Source organism: Chenopodium album, chromosome 11 (assembly GCF_948465745.1).
Source record: "Chenopodium album chromosome 11, dcCheAlbu1.1, whole genome shotgun sequence".
Lineage (NCBI taxonomy): Eukaryota > Viridiplantae > Streptophyta > Magnoliopsida > Caryophyllales > Amaranthaceae > Chenopodium > Chenopodium album.
This window is the reverse complement of record NC_137844.1, coordinates 54,531,837-54,550,125: the sequence shown is the minus strand read 5'-3', so window position 1 is coordinate 54,550,125 and position 18,289 is coordinate 54,531,837. Positions and strand designations below refer to the sequence as shown.

Here is an 18,289-nt window from a genome sequence, read left to right as displayed (position 1 = left end):
TGCATCAATGCATGGAAAATTTAATTACGAGTAGTAGATATAATTAAGAGCAATTACCTGGTATAAAGCATAATTTAGGCTAGTGAAATATTATGTGATAATGAAAACTTTGTTATAAGAGTTCATGAATACAATGCATGCGATTATGTCTCTTCTTAAGTCCTTAATGTTATGAGATACCCCCATTAACTTGTTAAGGGTTGCTTGGTACTTATCTCGTATATGTGTTATATCGTACTCGTATAGTCTACGTACTAATTTATAATAGTATAAAAAGTGAAATATCATTTTTAAACATGTAAGAGGGAATCTTATCAATTAATTTGTTTGGCTTTCAATTTTGTTTTAAAGTTACGTGTACATAATTTTCCCAAAAAAAAATAAAATAGAGACAAAACAAAAATCAATCAACAATTGTTGCTAGAAACCATTTTTATACTATACATGTACATCACAGAGCACTCTGCTAGTCTGCAATATAATTGTCCGCCATGAATACAACAACATTGATCTTAAGACTGTCAAGATTACAAGATATGCTAAGCATTTAATTTTATTTATTTTTTTTTTTTTAAAAAAAAAAACAAGCATTTAATTAGTCTATGCTGACAATAACAACCGCAAGTTTGCAGAATTGCAGAAACATTTCATATAGAGTTTAACAACTATATAATTATAAACCAATATAGGTTTTTTTTTCCTACTACGAGTTTAAAATTAACAAATAAAATCAATTATAAATGCATTAGATACTAACCATCAGCTTAAATTTTATTGATAAGGTCTTATACATTATTACAATGTATAAAGAATTATTGTAATCATTGTAAAAGTATTAGGAAAAAAATTAGTGTTACAGATATAATCCGTATTATTTAATTTTTAGTATGAGTATTAGTTTAAATTTTTAATAAAGGGTCATTGCTTGCCAACACAGGCACCAAATGGACTGGGTACAATATTTGCATTGGTTCAACTGATATTGTATGCAACATACTACAAGTCCACGAAAGAGCAGATAGCAGCAAGGAAACTCAAAAGTACAGTGGGCTTAACTGAAGTTATATACAACGAAGACTCTGCAAAGGCGGCCCAATTAGCCCATAATGGTCGGGCCCAAAAACCATAAAAGTCCAATCCCATTGTGGGTTAATGGAGCTAGGATGGTGCACAAGCTGCACCACCCGATCAACCATAAATTTCTAAGTATGAAAAATCATGCAATTTTTTGCCAGTAATTGGACCCATCTTAATAATTAAGTATGGGATTTTTTTTCTTTTTTTTTTTTTTTTTGTTGAATAATATAGTAGCCATGTATGTTCTGTTGCATCCAAATAATAAAATGTCTTATTCAAATTTTATTGTCAATGTTATATGACTTCATTTAATAATTTAATTTAGTTCAAGAATTATTGTCAAACTCAAGAAAATATTTAGGAGAAAACGACTTGATAAGCCTTTACCATTAATCACATATAAATAGGCTTACAACATTAACCTAACTTTCCATAAAACTCCTAACAAGATATATACAAATGTATTCACAAAGTGTATATAACTTAAATATATCCTAACACTCCCCCTCGAGTTGGAGCATGTAAATCACGAATGCCCAACTTGTTAAGGAGAAAACCAAACTGTCGCTTCCCAAGTGCCTTCGTCAAAATATCTGCTAACTGATGACCTGTAGGAACATACGCAATAGCTAGATTACCATTCACCAACTCATCACGAACAAAGTGACAATCCGCCTCTATATGCTTAGTACGATCATGAAAAACAGGATTTTTAGCAATATGAAGAGCAGATTGACTATCACAATACAACTTCATAGGCTTGGGATGCAAAATACCAAGAGAGAACAACAAATATTTCAACCACTTTAATTCACAAGTAGTAACTGCCATAGCACGATACTTAGCTTCTGAAGAAGAACGAGCAACTGTCGGTTGTTTCTTAGTCTTCCATGAGACAGGGGAACGACCAAGAAAATCCATATAACCAGACAAAGAACGACGAGTCAGAGGACATGTTGCCCAATCACTATCACAGAAAGCCGTCAAGCACATGTCCTTCATAGGACGTAACAATATACCTTGACCAGGACTACCTTTAATAATATAGGGTAGTACTCTGATTGCGGCATCCCAATGTTGCACCTGCGGGTTACTCAAAAACTGTGCAAGAATATAAACAGAGTAACTCAACTATGGACGAGTTACAGATAAATAAACAAGTCGCCCAACTAAGCGACGATGCTGATCAGGTTGGGAGAATGGCTCCCCCTCGACATATGCCAAACGATGGTTCTACTCCATAGGAGTATCAATAGGCTTACAACCTAACATTCCTGCTTCAAATAACACATCCAAAGCATATTTATGTTGAGATAAAAATATACCTTCCAGACCACGGGCAACTTCAATACCCAAAAAATACTTGAACACACCAAGGTCTTTCATATGAAAACAAGTGCTCAAATATTTTTTTTAAACGAATTATTGCATCATGAAACGAACTAGCAATAATTAGATCATCAACATACACAAGAACATGAAAGGAGATCGTACCCTGAATATAACTGAATAAAGAATAATCTGCATATGATTGCTTGAAACCATAAGATTTCAAAGCATTAGACAATTTAGAAAACCACTGACGAGGAGCCTGTTTCAAACCATATAGAGACTTACGCAGCCTACAAACCTTCCCTGGAGTAGGACAATTATAACCCGGAGGTAACTGCATATATATTTCCTCCGCCAAATCTCCATGAAGAAAGGCATTATGAACATCCATTTGATACAACTCCCAATTCAAAGAAGAAGCAACAGAGAGAAAAAGTCTAACAGTCCCCATTTTTGCCACTGGGGCAAAAGTTTCATTATAATCAACATCTGCAACTTGTTGATTGCCATACACAACAAGACGACCTTTAAGTTGCTCTATTTCACCTGTAGAAGTATATTTAATTTTACATACCCAACCACTACCAATAGCCTTCTTACCTGGAGGTAAGTCCTCCAATGTCCACGTGTCATTTCGTTCAAGAGCATCAATTTCTTCTTTCATCGCCATACGCCACCCTTCATGTTTCACAGCTTTCTTAAACGAAGAAGGCTCTTTACCCTTTGTAACTGCTGTCAGAAAACACTTATGTCTCATAGACACAGATAATAAGTTACAATGTAATTCAGGAACAAATAAAACATCTTCTAGTATGAAACCATCACTCATTTTAATTTTTCCTTCTTTAGTGGCCGTAGTACTTTTTCCATTAGGCAAACCAACCAGAGATAAAATATCACACAAATCATAAAACAAATTTAAATCACCCGACATATGATTTGACGCTCCGGTATCAATTATCCACTCATTAGAACAATAAGTACCGTGAGATGATATATCATTGGAGGAAGTAGAGGATTTAGAAGTCTTAATTGCTTTCAAGAATTGCACCCACTGATCATTAGTTAAAGTGGGAGCGGAAGCATGATCATCGTCAGTCACCTCTTGAGAACTTGTCTGCCAAGAACTCTTAGAAGTATGATTACCCCCACCAACCATTACTCCTCAACACACAAACAAATCACCAAAAAAATACACACAAGACGGAAGCACACAGCAAGCAATCAGACACCACAACACACACTACAACGCGCACACTTGAACCAAACGGATCAAGCGCTACACACACTTGAATAAACAAACCAGAAATTAGAGATTCGGAACCCTAAATTCGACCAAACCAATTTGTGTGTAAAAAAAAATCGAAACCCCAAACTCACAAATTTGTGGAAAAAAAAAATAACGGAATAACAAACCAGGATCGAACAAAAATCTCTAGAAATTAGAGAGGTTGTGATACCATGTCAAACTCAAGAAAATATTTAGGAGAAAACGGCTTGATAAGCCTTTACCATTAATCACATATATATAGGCTTACAACATTAACCTAACTTGCCATAAAACTCCTAACAAGATGTATACAAATATATTCACAAAGTGTGTCTAACTTAAATATATCCTAACAATTATGAATCTTATTTTTCTAAATTTTTAAAATGAATGAAAAAAGAATAAAATAAACACTATCATTTGATTGGGATGATACCTTATAATTAGTTCAGCTAAGATAAAATATAATGTAAAACTAGTTATTCAAGTGATATGAAATGAAGGTCAAGGGATAATCAATTCAAATAAGATGATACGAGATCAGATGAGTGAAATATAGAGAAGACAATACTACCTTATTTTCTTGAACTAATAATCTTATTTAAATTTAAGAAGGGGAAAAAAAAAACATGACTTGGTTTTTTAACTAATCTTAATTCGAACTTATTTATACTAAGGAAATAGTGTTATGTTCACTTGATACTAATATAGATTTAACTAGTTGCATAAACAAAAATATAAAAAAATAAAAATATTAACTAAATTTATGTGAACTTATTTAGACCTTGTTATAGCTGGAAGATAATTTAAAAGAAAAAATTATGTCGCTAAACAAAATCAATTTAGATATTAATGGAGTTTATTTATCCATAAATTGAACTTGGTCTATGTCTATCCTTATTAATCCCTCATAACTTATTTTTTCTCAAATAAGCTTATCCAAACTTTTATTTGAATTTATATGAACTTATATTTCTCAAAAATAATTGAAAATAAAGTGAGCATAATAATTTGACCATCTATGAACTTATCTAAACCTACTTAGAGACTTAGAGTGTAATCTATTCACCTAATAATTACTTAGGGGTTGTTTGGTTCGCACGGGGTAATCGGAATGGAATGAACAAAGATAATGGAATGAAAATACATTATTTTTGCATTGTTGTTTGTTTTAAAAACAAAGGAACAAAGGGAAACAATCCCACCACCACACCACCACCACCACAACCACCACACAACCACACATTTCATTAATTTTCCACTTTTTCCAGCCACCAAACCCCTTGCCGCCCTTCGCCGGCCTTCCCCTGCCCCTCGCTGGCCACAACGAGGCTCATCCCTCCCTAAAAAAACCTCCCTTAGCAAGAAAACCCTAAAAACTCTTCTCCCTCCCCGTAAAACCCATCGGCCAGCCCTCTCCTACCCTCGAAAACCTTAGCACCTGGGGTTTCGAGGGTGGTGGGAGAGGCAGCTGACGGTTTTAAGGCGAGGGAGAAGCGTTTGTTGGGTTTTGCGGGGGGCTGTGGGATGTTTTACGGGGGATGGGGCAGATTTGGGGGGGCAAGGGGAAGGGCGGCGACGGGCAGGGGAGGGGCGGAGGCGGTGCGACGACTGTCAGGGGAGGAGCGGCAGTACGATGGGTGATTTTCCGATGTCAGCAGTTGCCGTTGTCGGTGGTGTATGTAGGTAGGAAGGTGGTGATGTGGTGGTATGGTGGTGGCTAAGGAATGGGAATGGAAATACCTAGGGGGGTGGGGAATGAACTTAGAGGGATTTGGGGGAATGAAGAGGGTAAAGGGAATGGGAGAAATGGTCTAACAAACAACAACAAAGGGAATGAGGGCAGTTGATTCCCATTCCCTTTGATGATTAACCCCAACCAAACGACCCCTTATCTTAACTACTTTAACCCAAGTTCTTTTTCCTAGCTAAAACAAGTGAAAAATTAAGTGTACAAATACATGACCTAAGAACAAGAAAAATATATTCCCTAAAGAAAAAATTAAAAAAAATAAAAAAAAAAACAAGAAAAAATATATATTAAAATCAATTTATAAAAAAACAAAGGTTAATGAGTTTGCTCAAGTTCAACTTACGAATAAAAGAAGTTTAAATAATTTTAGGTATAAGGTTATATAGTAGTGGAAATGTGAAATTCACGTGAATTTAATGCACTTTTAGTTCTAATAACTTTAGAGTTCAATGGTACATAAAAAGGACTTGCTTGTTTTTTGGTGTAGCCCAAATTTTAATAGTTCATGCCATTATTTTGATGGATTATTTGTTCATGTTCTAGAAGCGTCTGTTTACATGCAGCATGGTTGGTATTGCTCCTCATTTCTCTATATTACTTTCTTACTAGTTTGTATAATAAAAAACACTAAAATGATAATGTTCTAGAAGTTTCTATATACATGTAGCATGGTTGGTATTGCTCCTTCGTTCTCTAGATTTTCTTACTAGCTTGTATCGTACAAACCACTAAAATGATTTAGGAAATTATTGACATTGGAAGCAACTAGAATACATGGTTCGTGAACGTTCTAGAATATTATGGATACAAGAGTAATGAAGGAAGTACTGGAATCTTTCGTCCATTTCTTCCAAGCTCTATTTTCAACTATAAATACATGTCGTGGCCATTCAATCAACATACATACTAACAGGATAAAGTCGTATCACCTAATCAAAAGTAAAATCTAAGTCCTCTAATTAATGTAGATAGGAAAGTAGGGTCGAATCCACAGGGAAACAAGTCTTTCTATTCCTAAATTAAAAATTTCCAAAAATTGGATTTTACCATCAACTAACGGATTCCGTCCATGAATCCGTTAGTAGGGCCTACCTTTTTGACGTTTCTTCTTCATTTTCCCCGATCTTCCATGTCAATCAACCGGCAACGAAATCAACTTACCTTGGTTGGTCGGAATTTCGAGTGGGGCTAAGGAGGGGCCGAAATTTGGTGTGTGGGCTATGGAGGTGGTCGGAATTAGGTGGTGGCTAGGGTTTTAGGAGTGTGTAATTTGGTGGTGGCTAGGGTTTTAGAGTGGTCGGAATTAGGAAAGGGCTTTTGTAGGTGGTCGGAATTAGGTGGCTAGGGTTTTAAGGTCGGAGATTGGTGGAAAGGGGGTCAAAATCCGGTGGTGGTGGCTTGTGCATTGTGCGGTGCGATGGTTGTGTGGCGAATAGGTGGTGGGGCTAGTAGCGGTTTGGTGGTGGGGCTGGTAACCAGTCCGGTGATGGGGCTAGTAGCCGGTCCGACGGTGGGGTCCTAGCGGTGGCAACAACTGCCGGTTAATGGCTGGTTTTTTTTTTTATTTATTTTTTCTATTTTTTGTTTTTTTTTTAAATTATTTTTTTAAAAAAATTACCCAATAATACGGTGACACGTGTGCAAGGTAGGCCCCTCTAGCGGATTTATGGACGGAATTCGTTAGTTGGAGATGATTGGTGGTAAAAGTCAACTTTTATTTTTTTATGTGGTGGTAAAATAATTTTTTTTTTATGTAAGTGGTAGAATCAAATAAGTCATTTTTGGAGGTGGTAAAAGTCAAAATTCCTTTTTTTTTTTTTTTTTTTTTTTTTAACTTCTTATTGTTTTATAATTCTAATGTAATTTAACCATAAAATCAAGGGTCATTTGGTTCGTTAGGGAAGTGTAAATTACCACGAAATTTTAATTTGTGGGAAATAAATTTCATCATCAAAATTATGGGAATTCAACAAATTGGTTTGGTTAAGAACGAAGGAAGTTAATTCCCATGAGAATTTCAACTTAACAAGGGGGGTAAGGTAAGTGAATTCTCATGTTTTGTGGGGAGTCAAATTTCCATGAATTTTCATTGTCCTCATTTTTACTTTTTTGTGTCAACCAAACAAGAGGGTGGAAATGAAATTCATGAAAATTTTGACTTCCCACAAAATATTTAGCCAACCAAATAAGGCATGTCAATCTACTTATACGTTCATCGTATGAGAAAAAAATACTCCTAAAATAAAAGGCAAACTCAAGTACTTAATTGATTGTCAGAAAAAAAAAAAAAAAGTACTCAATTACTAAAGATTCAAGACTAAGGGTTTGTTTAGTTCATCTTATTTTTGCTTGTCTGTTCAGTTCTAATCTGATTTGGTTTAATCTGAATGTCAAACTTGACCAAACTTTAACATTAAATATATGATAATCTATACGGAAAAAATAAATCAAATGGGGTTTTGTTAGATTCGAAATAATGTGTATTTCATTAATATGTAATTTTCATAATTTTTTTATTACGAAATTAAAGATATTTAATGGTAAAAAACAGCAATAAAACAATGATTTGATCTAAACTTATATTTTATGATCTGATCTACTCTAGACTTATTTTTCCTAAAATAAGTAAAAATAAGGTAAATCAAACAAGAGCTAACAGACTTAAACCAATAAACCATCCATAATCACCCAGAACCACCACGTGCCTACCTGGCCCACGTCCCTAAAATATTGCCTAAATACCACGTCAAGCTGTCAAACCAACAATCCACATCTTACACAATCGCTAAAACCAACCGTCAGATCAAACTTATCCACGACCTAAAAAGCTTCATAACACTCGACACGGATCGCCAACACAAACCGTCCGATACAATTCCCATCCAACGTTTCAAATCAACGCGCAAAAACTCCCTCCAAAACCAAATCTCAAAATTTCTAACTCACCCACCACTATATAAACCTCCTTTTTCCCACTTCATTTCTCATCACATTGACATCCAAAACCAAATCTCAAAAAACCAACAAATTCTGAGAGAGAGAAAATGTCAGGAAGAGGAAAGGGAGGAAAGGGGCTCGGAAAGGGAGGAGCCAAGAGGCACAGGAAGGTGTTGAGAGACAACATTCAGGGTATCACTAAGCCTGCCATTCGTCGTCTTGCTCGTCGAGGCGGTGTTAAGAGGATCAGTGGCCTCATCTACGAAGAGACTCGCGGTGTTTTGAAGATATTTTTGGAGAATGTCATCAGGGATGCTGTCACTTACACCGAGCATGCTCGCCGTAAGACGGTTACTGCTATGGATGTTGTCTACTCTCTTAAGAGGCAGGGCCGTACTCTTTATGGTTTTGGTGGTTAGGTTGTTTTTTTTTTTTTTTTTTTTTTTTTTATTTATTGTCTTTAGGGTTTATGTGGGTTATTTAGTGGTAGTATTATTATGGAAAGTATTTTGTGATTAGGGGTTTTTTAATTGAGATTTATGGATCTCTGTTATGTAATTTTCGGAAAGTATTGTTATATGATATGAAATTAATTAGACTTTTCAATGTGATATTCTTCTCTGGTTTTCTACTGGATTTGTGTCTATTAATTTATACTCAGTGTTTTGGTCTCTGATTTTATTTGTTTGTGTTCGATTGAGCATTTGGGTGAGGTTTATCACCTACTCCGTATAATTGTTAGATCTGTTTGGAAGTTAAATTCAAATCATTTTAATCGGGCGAGTAAAAAAGTAGAGTAATGTACAAGACATTGCCATTTTCAACAGCAAAATATAATTTTGTGTTATGGACTTGGTTTGATTGATGTTATACTCTTGTAGTATATGCAAAATCAGAAACAAGTTACTAATGTTACTCTGCAAGCAAATTTGAGAGCGATTATTTGCAGGATGTGGCACAATGATGTATCCTATTACAGATTAGTAGATAATCTGATCTGCACATCTCTATCAATATGGCTTTTGGGAGAATGTTGCTGCGAAGTTTAATTAATACAGCCCTTACATGTTCAATTTAGGTATTGTGAAATGATGAACTGTTTTCCAATGAGTTTTCTTCCAATAGGACTAGCCGGGATGATCAATGAAAACCAAAGTGTGCTTCATTGTCTGTTTTCTGATCAATGAAAACAAAACATACCTTCATGTCCTTTTGCAGAATCTGCTAGCTTCAGAGGAAACTATGGAACTGTGTCTGCATTATGGCGTTCATGGCATTTGCATTTGGTGATCTCACAGACAATTGTCCTGGAGATTGGAGGTTGTTTTTGCTGTTACCTGTACAATAAGAGGTGCTAGCCCAAGAGAAATAGAGATCTGAATATAAACTATTAAACTGATTAGCAGGCCAGCAGGTTTCACCAGTTGAAGATTGACTGGTGGATTCTGAAGTTAGATTTGGTACGATATTAACTAGTTGGTGTATTCATTATGTCACCTTTATCAATTCTGATTTCTATACTTCTTCACACTTGAATAGAGACCTTACTGAACTTAACAAAGAATCCTATAAATGAAAAAGATTGAACATAGATCGGGCAATTTGGGGGATGAGTACTAATTGATGTTCTCATTAACTTAATCTGTTAACACACTTTTCAGGAATCAGAAATTACATAATGTTGCCGGCTGCCGGCATGAACTTGATGCCAGTATGATGATTTCAGAAGTGCAAAATGACTATATTTTACTAAGTACATCGAAGGTTGGATCTATGCACAGCGCAAATGCACATTGCAGATAGAATTTCAACAATCATGTTGGTTCTCTCACATTGAGTCATAAATCAACAATTTCACTGTCTTGGACAACTCTGAATTACACAGAAAATACTGCAGGTCAGTGTCGCAGGTGATTAACACAAGATCATCATCGTCGTCACGATACTTGATCTTAAAACTACTTGAGTCCAGGTTTAGCCTCTTGCTCACTTCTTCCTTCAGTTGAGTAAAACAGGATGTTGATGAGAAACTAAATTTAATTACATCCTCCTTGTATTTGGCCTTCGCTGTGAAGATGATACAAGTTCCATCTAGTCTTGCACTTGATGGACCATAATTTGAGACCTGTAGGAACTCAAGATTCTGTTCATCACCAACTGGATTAGCAGGGGTGCTTGAATTCATCTGTGCAGAACTTATAGAAGCGGATCCAGGTTTGCCTCTGAAATTTGTGACATTCTTTTTTGTGCTTGATGGCCATCTATCAATTTTAAATTGTCTGCATTTGCGCTTCAATGTTGACCTGCTGACTGAAATTGATGCATATTATAAACTTGTTACAAAATACTTGTACTTGAAAAAGGAAATGGAAAAAGATTATGAGAAGTCAAGTCATAAAGCATAAATCATATCAGCTGGCCTTAAGGACCAGAAATCAAAAAACTTCAGAAGAGCAAATAACTAAATTTGTACTCCATAGTAAATTAGCAATACAATAATATAACTATATACACAACAAAAGAGTTAAAGCCAAAAAATGAAAATTGCCCATAGCCACAGTCCAACATTTTCCTCAAGTGCTTGAATTTTAGTGACAATGACTAAGATGAGTGGAAGCTACAGACCAAAGTCTTTCAATTCAAAGAAAGGGTAGAAGAAAAAATTACTACTAATCCACAGCTGGAATGGCTCATCAAGACAACTTAGCATAAACAGATAAAAACATAAAAATACGAAGTAACTATTTATCTACGCAGCATGAAGTGTAGTAAAAGCATAGTTTGCTTCAATTTTCTGATCATTGTAAATTGTTCAGATCAAAACAAACATACCTCCCAATTGTTTTGCTGCATCTACTAGCTTCAGCGAAAATAGTGGAACAATATCCTCCATGGTTATTTTGTTTCCAGCTTTTGCATTAACATGTGTAGTCATTTCTGACTGTCTGATTTCTAAAGAAGGGAGATTGTTTTCATCAACAAGAATTATTTCATCATCTGAAGAACCTGTTTCAGATGTTAGCTGTCTGTCTAGAGTTTCCAATTCAACAGGAACAGGGACAGAATGCTGAGTAAGGGCATTCAAGCTCATTGTTTTACCAGTAACTTGGAAATATTCATCCACAAGCTTGAGCTTTGCAACAAACCAATTATCCTTATTGATGTTGTTGCTAGATAGAGATCCAGTCGACAAATTAGATTCAACTTGTAGGTCCAGATTCTCATTCACTGACACTTCAATGGTTTCCATATGATCCCTTTCCTCTTCCAGAGTTCTCCCAGAAGCGACCATTAGATTCTGGAGATTTTGCCTCATTGTAGCCAATATGGAGCCTAGCAAGTTAAGCTGCTCTGTACTATCTTTTAAGCTAAGAGGGAGAAAAAACTCGAGAATATAATAATCGTCTCCTGTATGTTTGCTCCTTAAACAGATAGCAAAGCTGCCAGTTAACCCAAACATACGAGAATAGTGCACCAATGGGTATTCGATTTTACAAAATTGTGAAATACCTCGGCAGTAACTCAAACCAAGGGATGAAAATGACCTCCCGGCAACACCCTGCCCTTTCAGAAGATGATGCTCAGCACAGGCTTCTCGGAAGCCCCACATATGAGCATCTAAAACATAGAATGCGACATCAGATGTGGACAAGCTTACTTGTTCAATACAGCTTCCATCAAAGCTGGAACAACTTTGCTTCGGACCACCACCATAGGCTAGAACACACCTATGCCTGCAAGGAACCCAAGTCTGTGCTAGAGGTAGTTTATAAGTTTCACACAGCTTAGTCAAGACTTCCAAGATTTCCGCAAGTGCATTTTGGCGACCTACATTACAAACCTGGATAAGCATAATTGTCACTATTAGTCTTTAGAGATTAAGGGGACACTGGAATTCAAGAATTGCAAAAACACTTACCTGGATGTTTTGATCCGGTATCTGTGAACTCTTCAAATTTACTGCCTGGAAAGAGATGAAATTCTGTAAAGAGGCATCACCGAACATTCGAAAGCAGAATGACTTCCTAAACACATGCAGTAAGCCTACCAAAGAGGCATAGGTGAACACTAAGCACATATATGACATACAAAGTATAAAATTAATTTCACAATGAATTCATAGATTGACATTGTATTTTAAGCCAAGAAAAGTATTCATTTATATAAAAAAAATACCTCATCCCATAGATATACCTCATATAATGCAGCAGCAAAAAACATACTTTCTCCGGTGTTTAAAGATGCATCACTTTCTAAAAATGAGTGTAATTAGCATAAATTCCTTATTAGTTAATAAATTATCTCTATCCCTCTCATTTTACAAGGTTCTCTTTTTTTCTTTCTTTCTATCTCTCTCATATCCAAATATTGCTTAGAATTCCATGTTTTTGCAAATGATGCATCTAAAAAAAGTGAAGTATAATAAATTAAGACCCACAAGTTAATCCAGCTTGATGCCTGATAATGGGGACACAATGTGTGTCAAAATTTTCAATAAAGATCAGTGACAAAATACCCAAATTACAAAATTCATTTCTCAACCAAAACATGGGATAGGGAGCAAGCAAAAGAGGGTGACAGAGACTATACATCTCTCCTTTTTGAATGAAGATAAACCAACCTCAAGAGCTTTGCAGATCTTATCAACCTCAGGAGCATAGTTGATCTTCTGGGATGTCATTACAAGCTCAAGCACACCAACACAGGACTTCCCTGAAAGTTCAAAGATAGGCAAAGCCAAGGTTCCTCTGATGTTATAATGCTTTGCATGATTAACTTGAGGATACTCTTTGCTGGTGTAGTACTGGACATTGGGCGACCACTCTGACATTTTTTGTCTGAAAACGCGGGCTGGTAATCCATGAGTTTCTACACTCTCGTCATCAATAGAGAACATATACATCAAAGAAACACTCCTATACTGATTCAAGCCATTACTATGTCTCCCTAAAACAAAGGGTTGCTCTGTGGTTGTCAGCACACAGTGATTCCCACTCTTTATAGGTGCCCAAATCTGAACTAAAATCTGATTTTGCTCAGTTGATTCCTTGAAACACCTGAGCGCCTGTGCCATCTTCTCTTTGATGATAGATGATACATGTACATCAAAGTTGTCAAAAGGAGTACATCCCATGAACGGAGTTGAAAGCATCATCTCATCATGATCATCCTCAATTGTTTCACCTACAGATTGCGATTTCAAGTCATAAATGATGCAGCAACCAGCAGAGGGTAACACAAAGCAAGAGCCTAGTAACATCATTGGAAAATAATATTTTCTTAACTAAATTTTCCTGAACTTATGTATACTTACTACAACTTCAAGCATTACTTACTAGTTACTCCCTCCATCCCTAATATTTTGCCCCATCTGAATTTTCGCATCCCCAAGACACGTCTAAAAACGGTTTTATATCCATTTTCATACGTGTAAAAGTTATACAAGTAAAAAATAGATATTAATAAAATATACCATGAAACGAAGCCAACAAAATCCCGCATAATTTTATTATCTCTTACAAATTAAGAGTATTTTATGGTATAGGTTTGACCCATACTTTTGCAATTGGGCAATAAATTAGAAAAAGGAAATACTAGTTTTAAACTTTTGGAAACTTCAAATTTTCTAACTTATGAACTTCTAAGTAACAAGTCATGTTTTCCTCAAAAAAAAAAAAAAAAAAAAAAAAAAAAAGTAACAAGTCATGCTAAGATAATACTCCCACATTAGAGTTTTACACTTTCCAACGCACAACTTAGCTATTTTTATGAATAATACTAGTACTATTAATTTATGGAAGTAGACGTCAATACAAACAACAAAATCCCACATTACTAGTTTACTACATACTGTATATTTTTTTTATTATGTACATTCACATAATTTTTTGTTTTCACATAATTGTTTGTCAAAAAAAATTAAAAAAATAACCCTAGTACTATGGAATATATATATATATTACCTTTTTACCAAAAATTATGTTTCTAATGTAATTTCAATAGCAATTTTGCTATACAAAAAAGGAAAATTTGACTTGACTCTCAAACGTGACGTCATGTGGGGTCCACTAACTACCTTTTTCTTCCCTTTCTTTCTTTTTTACTCAATTTCTCATTTCCATGTAATGTATTCCTCTCAAAATTGAGGGAAAACACTTCAATTCGTGAAATAATTAACATGAATATATAATTAAATTTGAAGTTTTTCTTCGATTTTAGGAGGAGTACAATATAAGAGAATGAGAAACTGAGTAAGAAAGGAAGAAAGTGAGGGAAAAGGGTGGGGAGACAGTTAGTGGGCCCCACATAACATCACATTTAAGTTGAGAGCCAAGGAGGTAGGAAATTTTGATATTTTAAAAAATAGTTAATGGTAAAATTATAAAAAAAAAAAAAAAAAAAAAAAAAAAAAAAAAAGCCTATAGGTGGTAACAGTGACGGAACCAGGATTTCATGGGTACTGGGTCACCGACTCACTGTCACCAATTGACCATATACAAATCAATAATTAATGCTAAAAGCTAATAAAAATAAAAAAAATTAAAAAAAAAAAAGTCACTCCAAAAGTATTAAATTAAATATCTTGTGGGAGAGGAGTAAGATTTGTGACGAATAATGACAAATCACCGATAAAATTATCAAAAATATTTAGTACGATGAGTGTTAACAAGTTATCTAATGACAACTACGAAGGTAAGATTTAAGGGATGAAGTTAATGTATAAAAAATAAATTTTAACAAGTTACTAGTGAGAACTAAGAATACGTGTTCAAAAATATATATTGCGTATATATAATAGTTGCATGTTAATTAATGAGGATTTGAGCCTTTAAGGGATGAAGTTAATTAATAAATAAATTAAAAATGTATGTTTATAAAAAATAAGTACTTATTGTTTTTTAATGTAATGTTTAATATTTAAAACTCTATTTCTTTTTGCTGGGTCACGTGATCCATCGTGCACAAGGGTGGCTCCACCATTGGGTGATAATTGCTAAAATGACAATAATTATGGGTGGTAATTGCTAAAATGGCAACGTAGGTGGTAATTGTCAAAAAAATCCTACAAAAAATAAAATAAAAATGACACAATTGACAAAGCAATTATGTTGTTTCTGCATTCAGGTAAACCTACTAATTAAAAGAAATATATACCTAAATTTGCATCCGAATCCGAATCATAGTCGTCGTAATAAGAGTAATTACTCGTTGGAGAGCGCCTAAAAGGCAAAGTTAACAACATAGGATTGAGCTGGGTTTCAGGTGAGGGGTAATCAAATTCCGGAAATACCCTTCCTTCATCTTCTTCTTTTTCACTCTTCTCTTCGCTCCTCCATGATCCCTGGTTTTTGGGTTGAGCTTCCATTCAGTAGAATAATTAGTGGAAGTACTAATATGAATTATGGAAGCCCTCCTCTTCAATTTCATTCTTTTTATGTGTTCTTTCTCAATTTATATTTGGGGTGAAGGGATTATAAGACTATAATAATGGAGATAATTTTCGTTGAATTCAGAAGAGTGATGTAAGATTAAAAGTGGGTATTTGATTAATTTTTTTTTGAAAACGGGTATTTGATTAATTGAAAAGGCAAAAGACAAGAGTTTTATGAACCCTTGATTACTTTACTACAGTCAACGAGTACAATGAGGTTCCCAGTTCCCTTTCTATTGATAAAGTCGGATTAAAGTATGCAAAAATCCGTAAAAAATACGAGCCCTATACGGATTAAAGTACGCAAAATTCCGTAATAAAATACAAGCCCTATACAAGAGTATTAAGGATGAGATAATTAAAAATAGAAATATTAACTTGAAATCCTCTTTATTTAAACACGGAAGGAATAAATATTAATTACACCGATCGATGCATGATTTTAACATGTATTTTGAAATTTATATTCCCTCCATCCCTAAAAGAATGGCCTTATGGGCAAAATTCACAGGCCTATTTACATGTTTTTGTCTATGTCGATGATTTGATTATTGCAAGGTCCTCTCATGATGCCATTGTTCGGCTTAAAGCCTATTTGTGCAAATGATTCTATATGAAGAATTTGGATGCAGTGTGCTTAAATATTTCTTAGGCATTGAGGTTGCTCGGAATCCGAAGGGTATCTTTCTTTCTCAACGAAAGTACGCCCTGGATATTTTGACTGATGCGGGTATGTTGGGTTGCAAACCCATTAACACTCCCATGGAGCAGAACCATCCTCTTGCTCAAACTTCCGGTGAGTTGTTTGCTCAACTAAAACAGTATCGCCAGTTGGTTTGACGATTAGTCTATCTGTCGGTCACTCGACCAGTTTTGAGTTATTCAGTGCATGTTTTGGCACAGTTTTTGAGTGAACCGCATGTTTCTCATAGGGATGTGGTCATTCGTGTTTTGCGATACCTTAAGGGTAGTCCAGGACAAGGTATCTTGTTGCGACCTATGAAGGATTTACGCTTGACAGTGCTTTTGTGACAGTGATTGGGCGGTGTGTCATTTGACTCGCCATTCCTTGTCAGGTTAATTTGTGTTCTTAGGTCGTTCCCCTGTATCTTGGAAGACTAATAAACAACCTACTAGGGGTGTCCATTATTCAGATAAAAACCGAAATCCAATCCAATCCAAACCAAATTATAAATTCGGATCGGATCCAAACTTTAAATCGGATCGGATCGGATTGAATTTTTTTGAAAATTCGGATTTTCGGATCCGATCGGATTGACCTTGTTCGGATCCAAAATACCGAAATAACCGAATTATGAAAGCGTTGTTTTACAAAAAAATATTGTTGATATTAATCATGTTAAACTATGTTTATGATTATAATAATTTTAATCATGTAAACTATGTTTTCAATACTTGTATAAATCATATACTACTATACTTTTAAGAATTGAAATTTTATTATTGCAATTTTATTTTTATAATCGTATTAGGCCGAAAAAAATTAGCAACATATTTTAATTCAGATTTTCGGATTGGATTGAAATAACCGAATTATAATTCGGATTGGATTAGGTAAGTAATTCGGATCGGATTGGATTTGAAAATTAAAAACCGAAATTTATTTCGGATCGGATTGGATTTGGGCTAAATCCAAACCGAAAACTGAATGGACACCCCTACAATCTACCGTATCAAAATCCTCGACTGAAGCCGAATACCGGTCTATGGCATTCACTACTTGTGAATTGAAGTGGTTGAAGCAATTGTTGTTTGTACTTGGAGTCGATCATTCAAAACCTATGCAGTTGTTTTGTGATAGTCAGTCGACTCTGCATATAGCTAAAAATTCGGTGTTTGATGAATGTACGAAGCATATTGAGATAGATTGTCATTTTGTTCGTGATGAGTTGTTAAAAGGTAATATTTCTACTTCATATGTTTCGACTAATCATCAGTTGGCAGATATTCTTACCAAGGCTCTTGAACGACAACAGTTTGGGTTTCTCTTACGCAAGTTGGGCATTCACGATTTGCATGCTCTAACTTGAGGGGGAGTATTAAAAGTCGGTTGGTTATATATGTTAATATTGTATTTATGTTAGGTTTATCTTGTTAGGAGTTTTAGGCAAGTTAGGTTTCCTTTTTTATTGTGTATATATACTGTCGTTATAACCAATGCAAAGGCTAAGCTATCTTCTCCAATTGTTCTTGAGCTTATCACTTAAGACAATGAAAAATGAAATCCACATGGAATTTGCAAAAGATAATAATAAAAGGACATTGAAATGAAATCCACATGGGATTTGCAAAAAAATAAAATGAGAAAGTAATAAAAGTATATGAAAAAGCAAATTTTACATGGAAAAACTAATTTTGCATAAATATTGTTGCAAATTGGAGAGTATTTTAATGTAAATGAGATTCATTTTGGGACTAAATTTAGGCCATATGGGTCAATCTTTTAAAGACGGAGACAATACTATAT

General features: G+C 34.9%; 2 protein-coding genes across 2 annotated transcripts; one reads left to right on the top strand and one right to left on the bottom strand.

Annotated features, from left to right (window-relative positions):
- The first annotated feature begins 8,426 nt into the window (after positions 1 to 8,426).
- LOC145569235 (histone H4-like) lies at positions 8,427 to 8,997 on the top strand. The gene has a single exon (XM_081628602.1). The coding sequence runs from the start codon at positions 8,477 to 8,479 to the stop codon at positions 8,786 to 8,788; it is 312 nt and encodes a 103-aa protein (XP_081484728.1). The 5' UTR covers positions 8,427 to 8,476; the 3' UTR covers positions 8,789 to 8,997.
- A 1,200-nt stretch (positions 8,998 to 10,197) lies between these two features.
- On the bottom strand, positions 10,198 to 15,735 carry LOC145566887 (protein NLP6-like). The gene is made up of 5 exons (XM_081626163.1): positions 15,525 to 15,735; positions 12,991 to 13,619; positions 12,289 to 12,333; positions 11,202 to 12,210; positions 10,198 to 10,679 (listed from the first exon to the last, which is right to left on the bottom strand). Exons 1-5 carry the CDS (start codon positions 15,733 to 15,735, stop codon positions 10,198 to 10,200), a joined length of 2,376 nt encoding a protein of 791 aa, XP_081482289.1.
- Positions 15,736 to 18,289: the final 2,554 nt, after the last annotated feature.

What these genes read in the sequence shown, in the direction of transcription:
- LOC145569235 (XM_081628602.1), top strand. Translation starts at nt 8,477, where the DNA reads ATGTCAGGAAGAGGAAAGGGAGGAAAGGGGCTCGGAAAGGGAGGAGCC.
- LOC145566887 (XM_081626163.1), bottom strand. Translation starts at nt 15,735, where the DNA reads ATGGAAGCTCAACCCAAAAACCAGGGATCATGGAGGAGCGAAGAGAAG. An exon ending in AGATCTGCAAAGCTCTTGAG is followed by an intron (nt 12,334 to 12,990) that starts GTTGGTTTATCT and finishes ATCTCTTTCCAG; the next exon opens with GCAGTAAATTTGAAGAGTTC. An exon ending in TGCAGCAAAACAATTGGGAG is followed by an intron (nt 10,680 to 11,201) that starts GTATGTTTGTTT and finishes CATCAATTTCAG; the next exon opens with TCAGCAGGTCAACATTGAAG.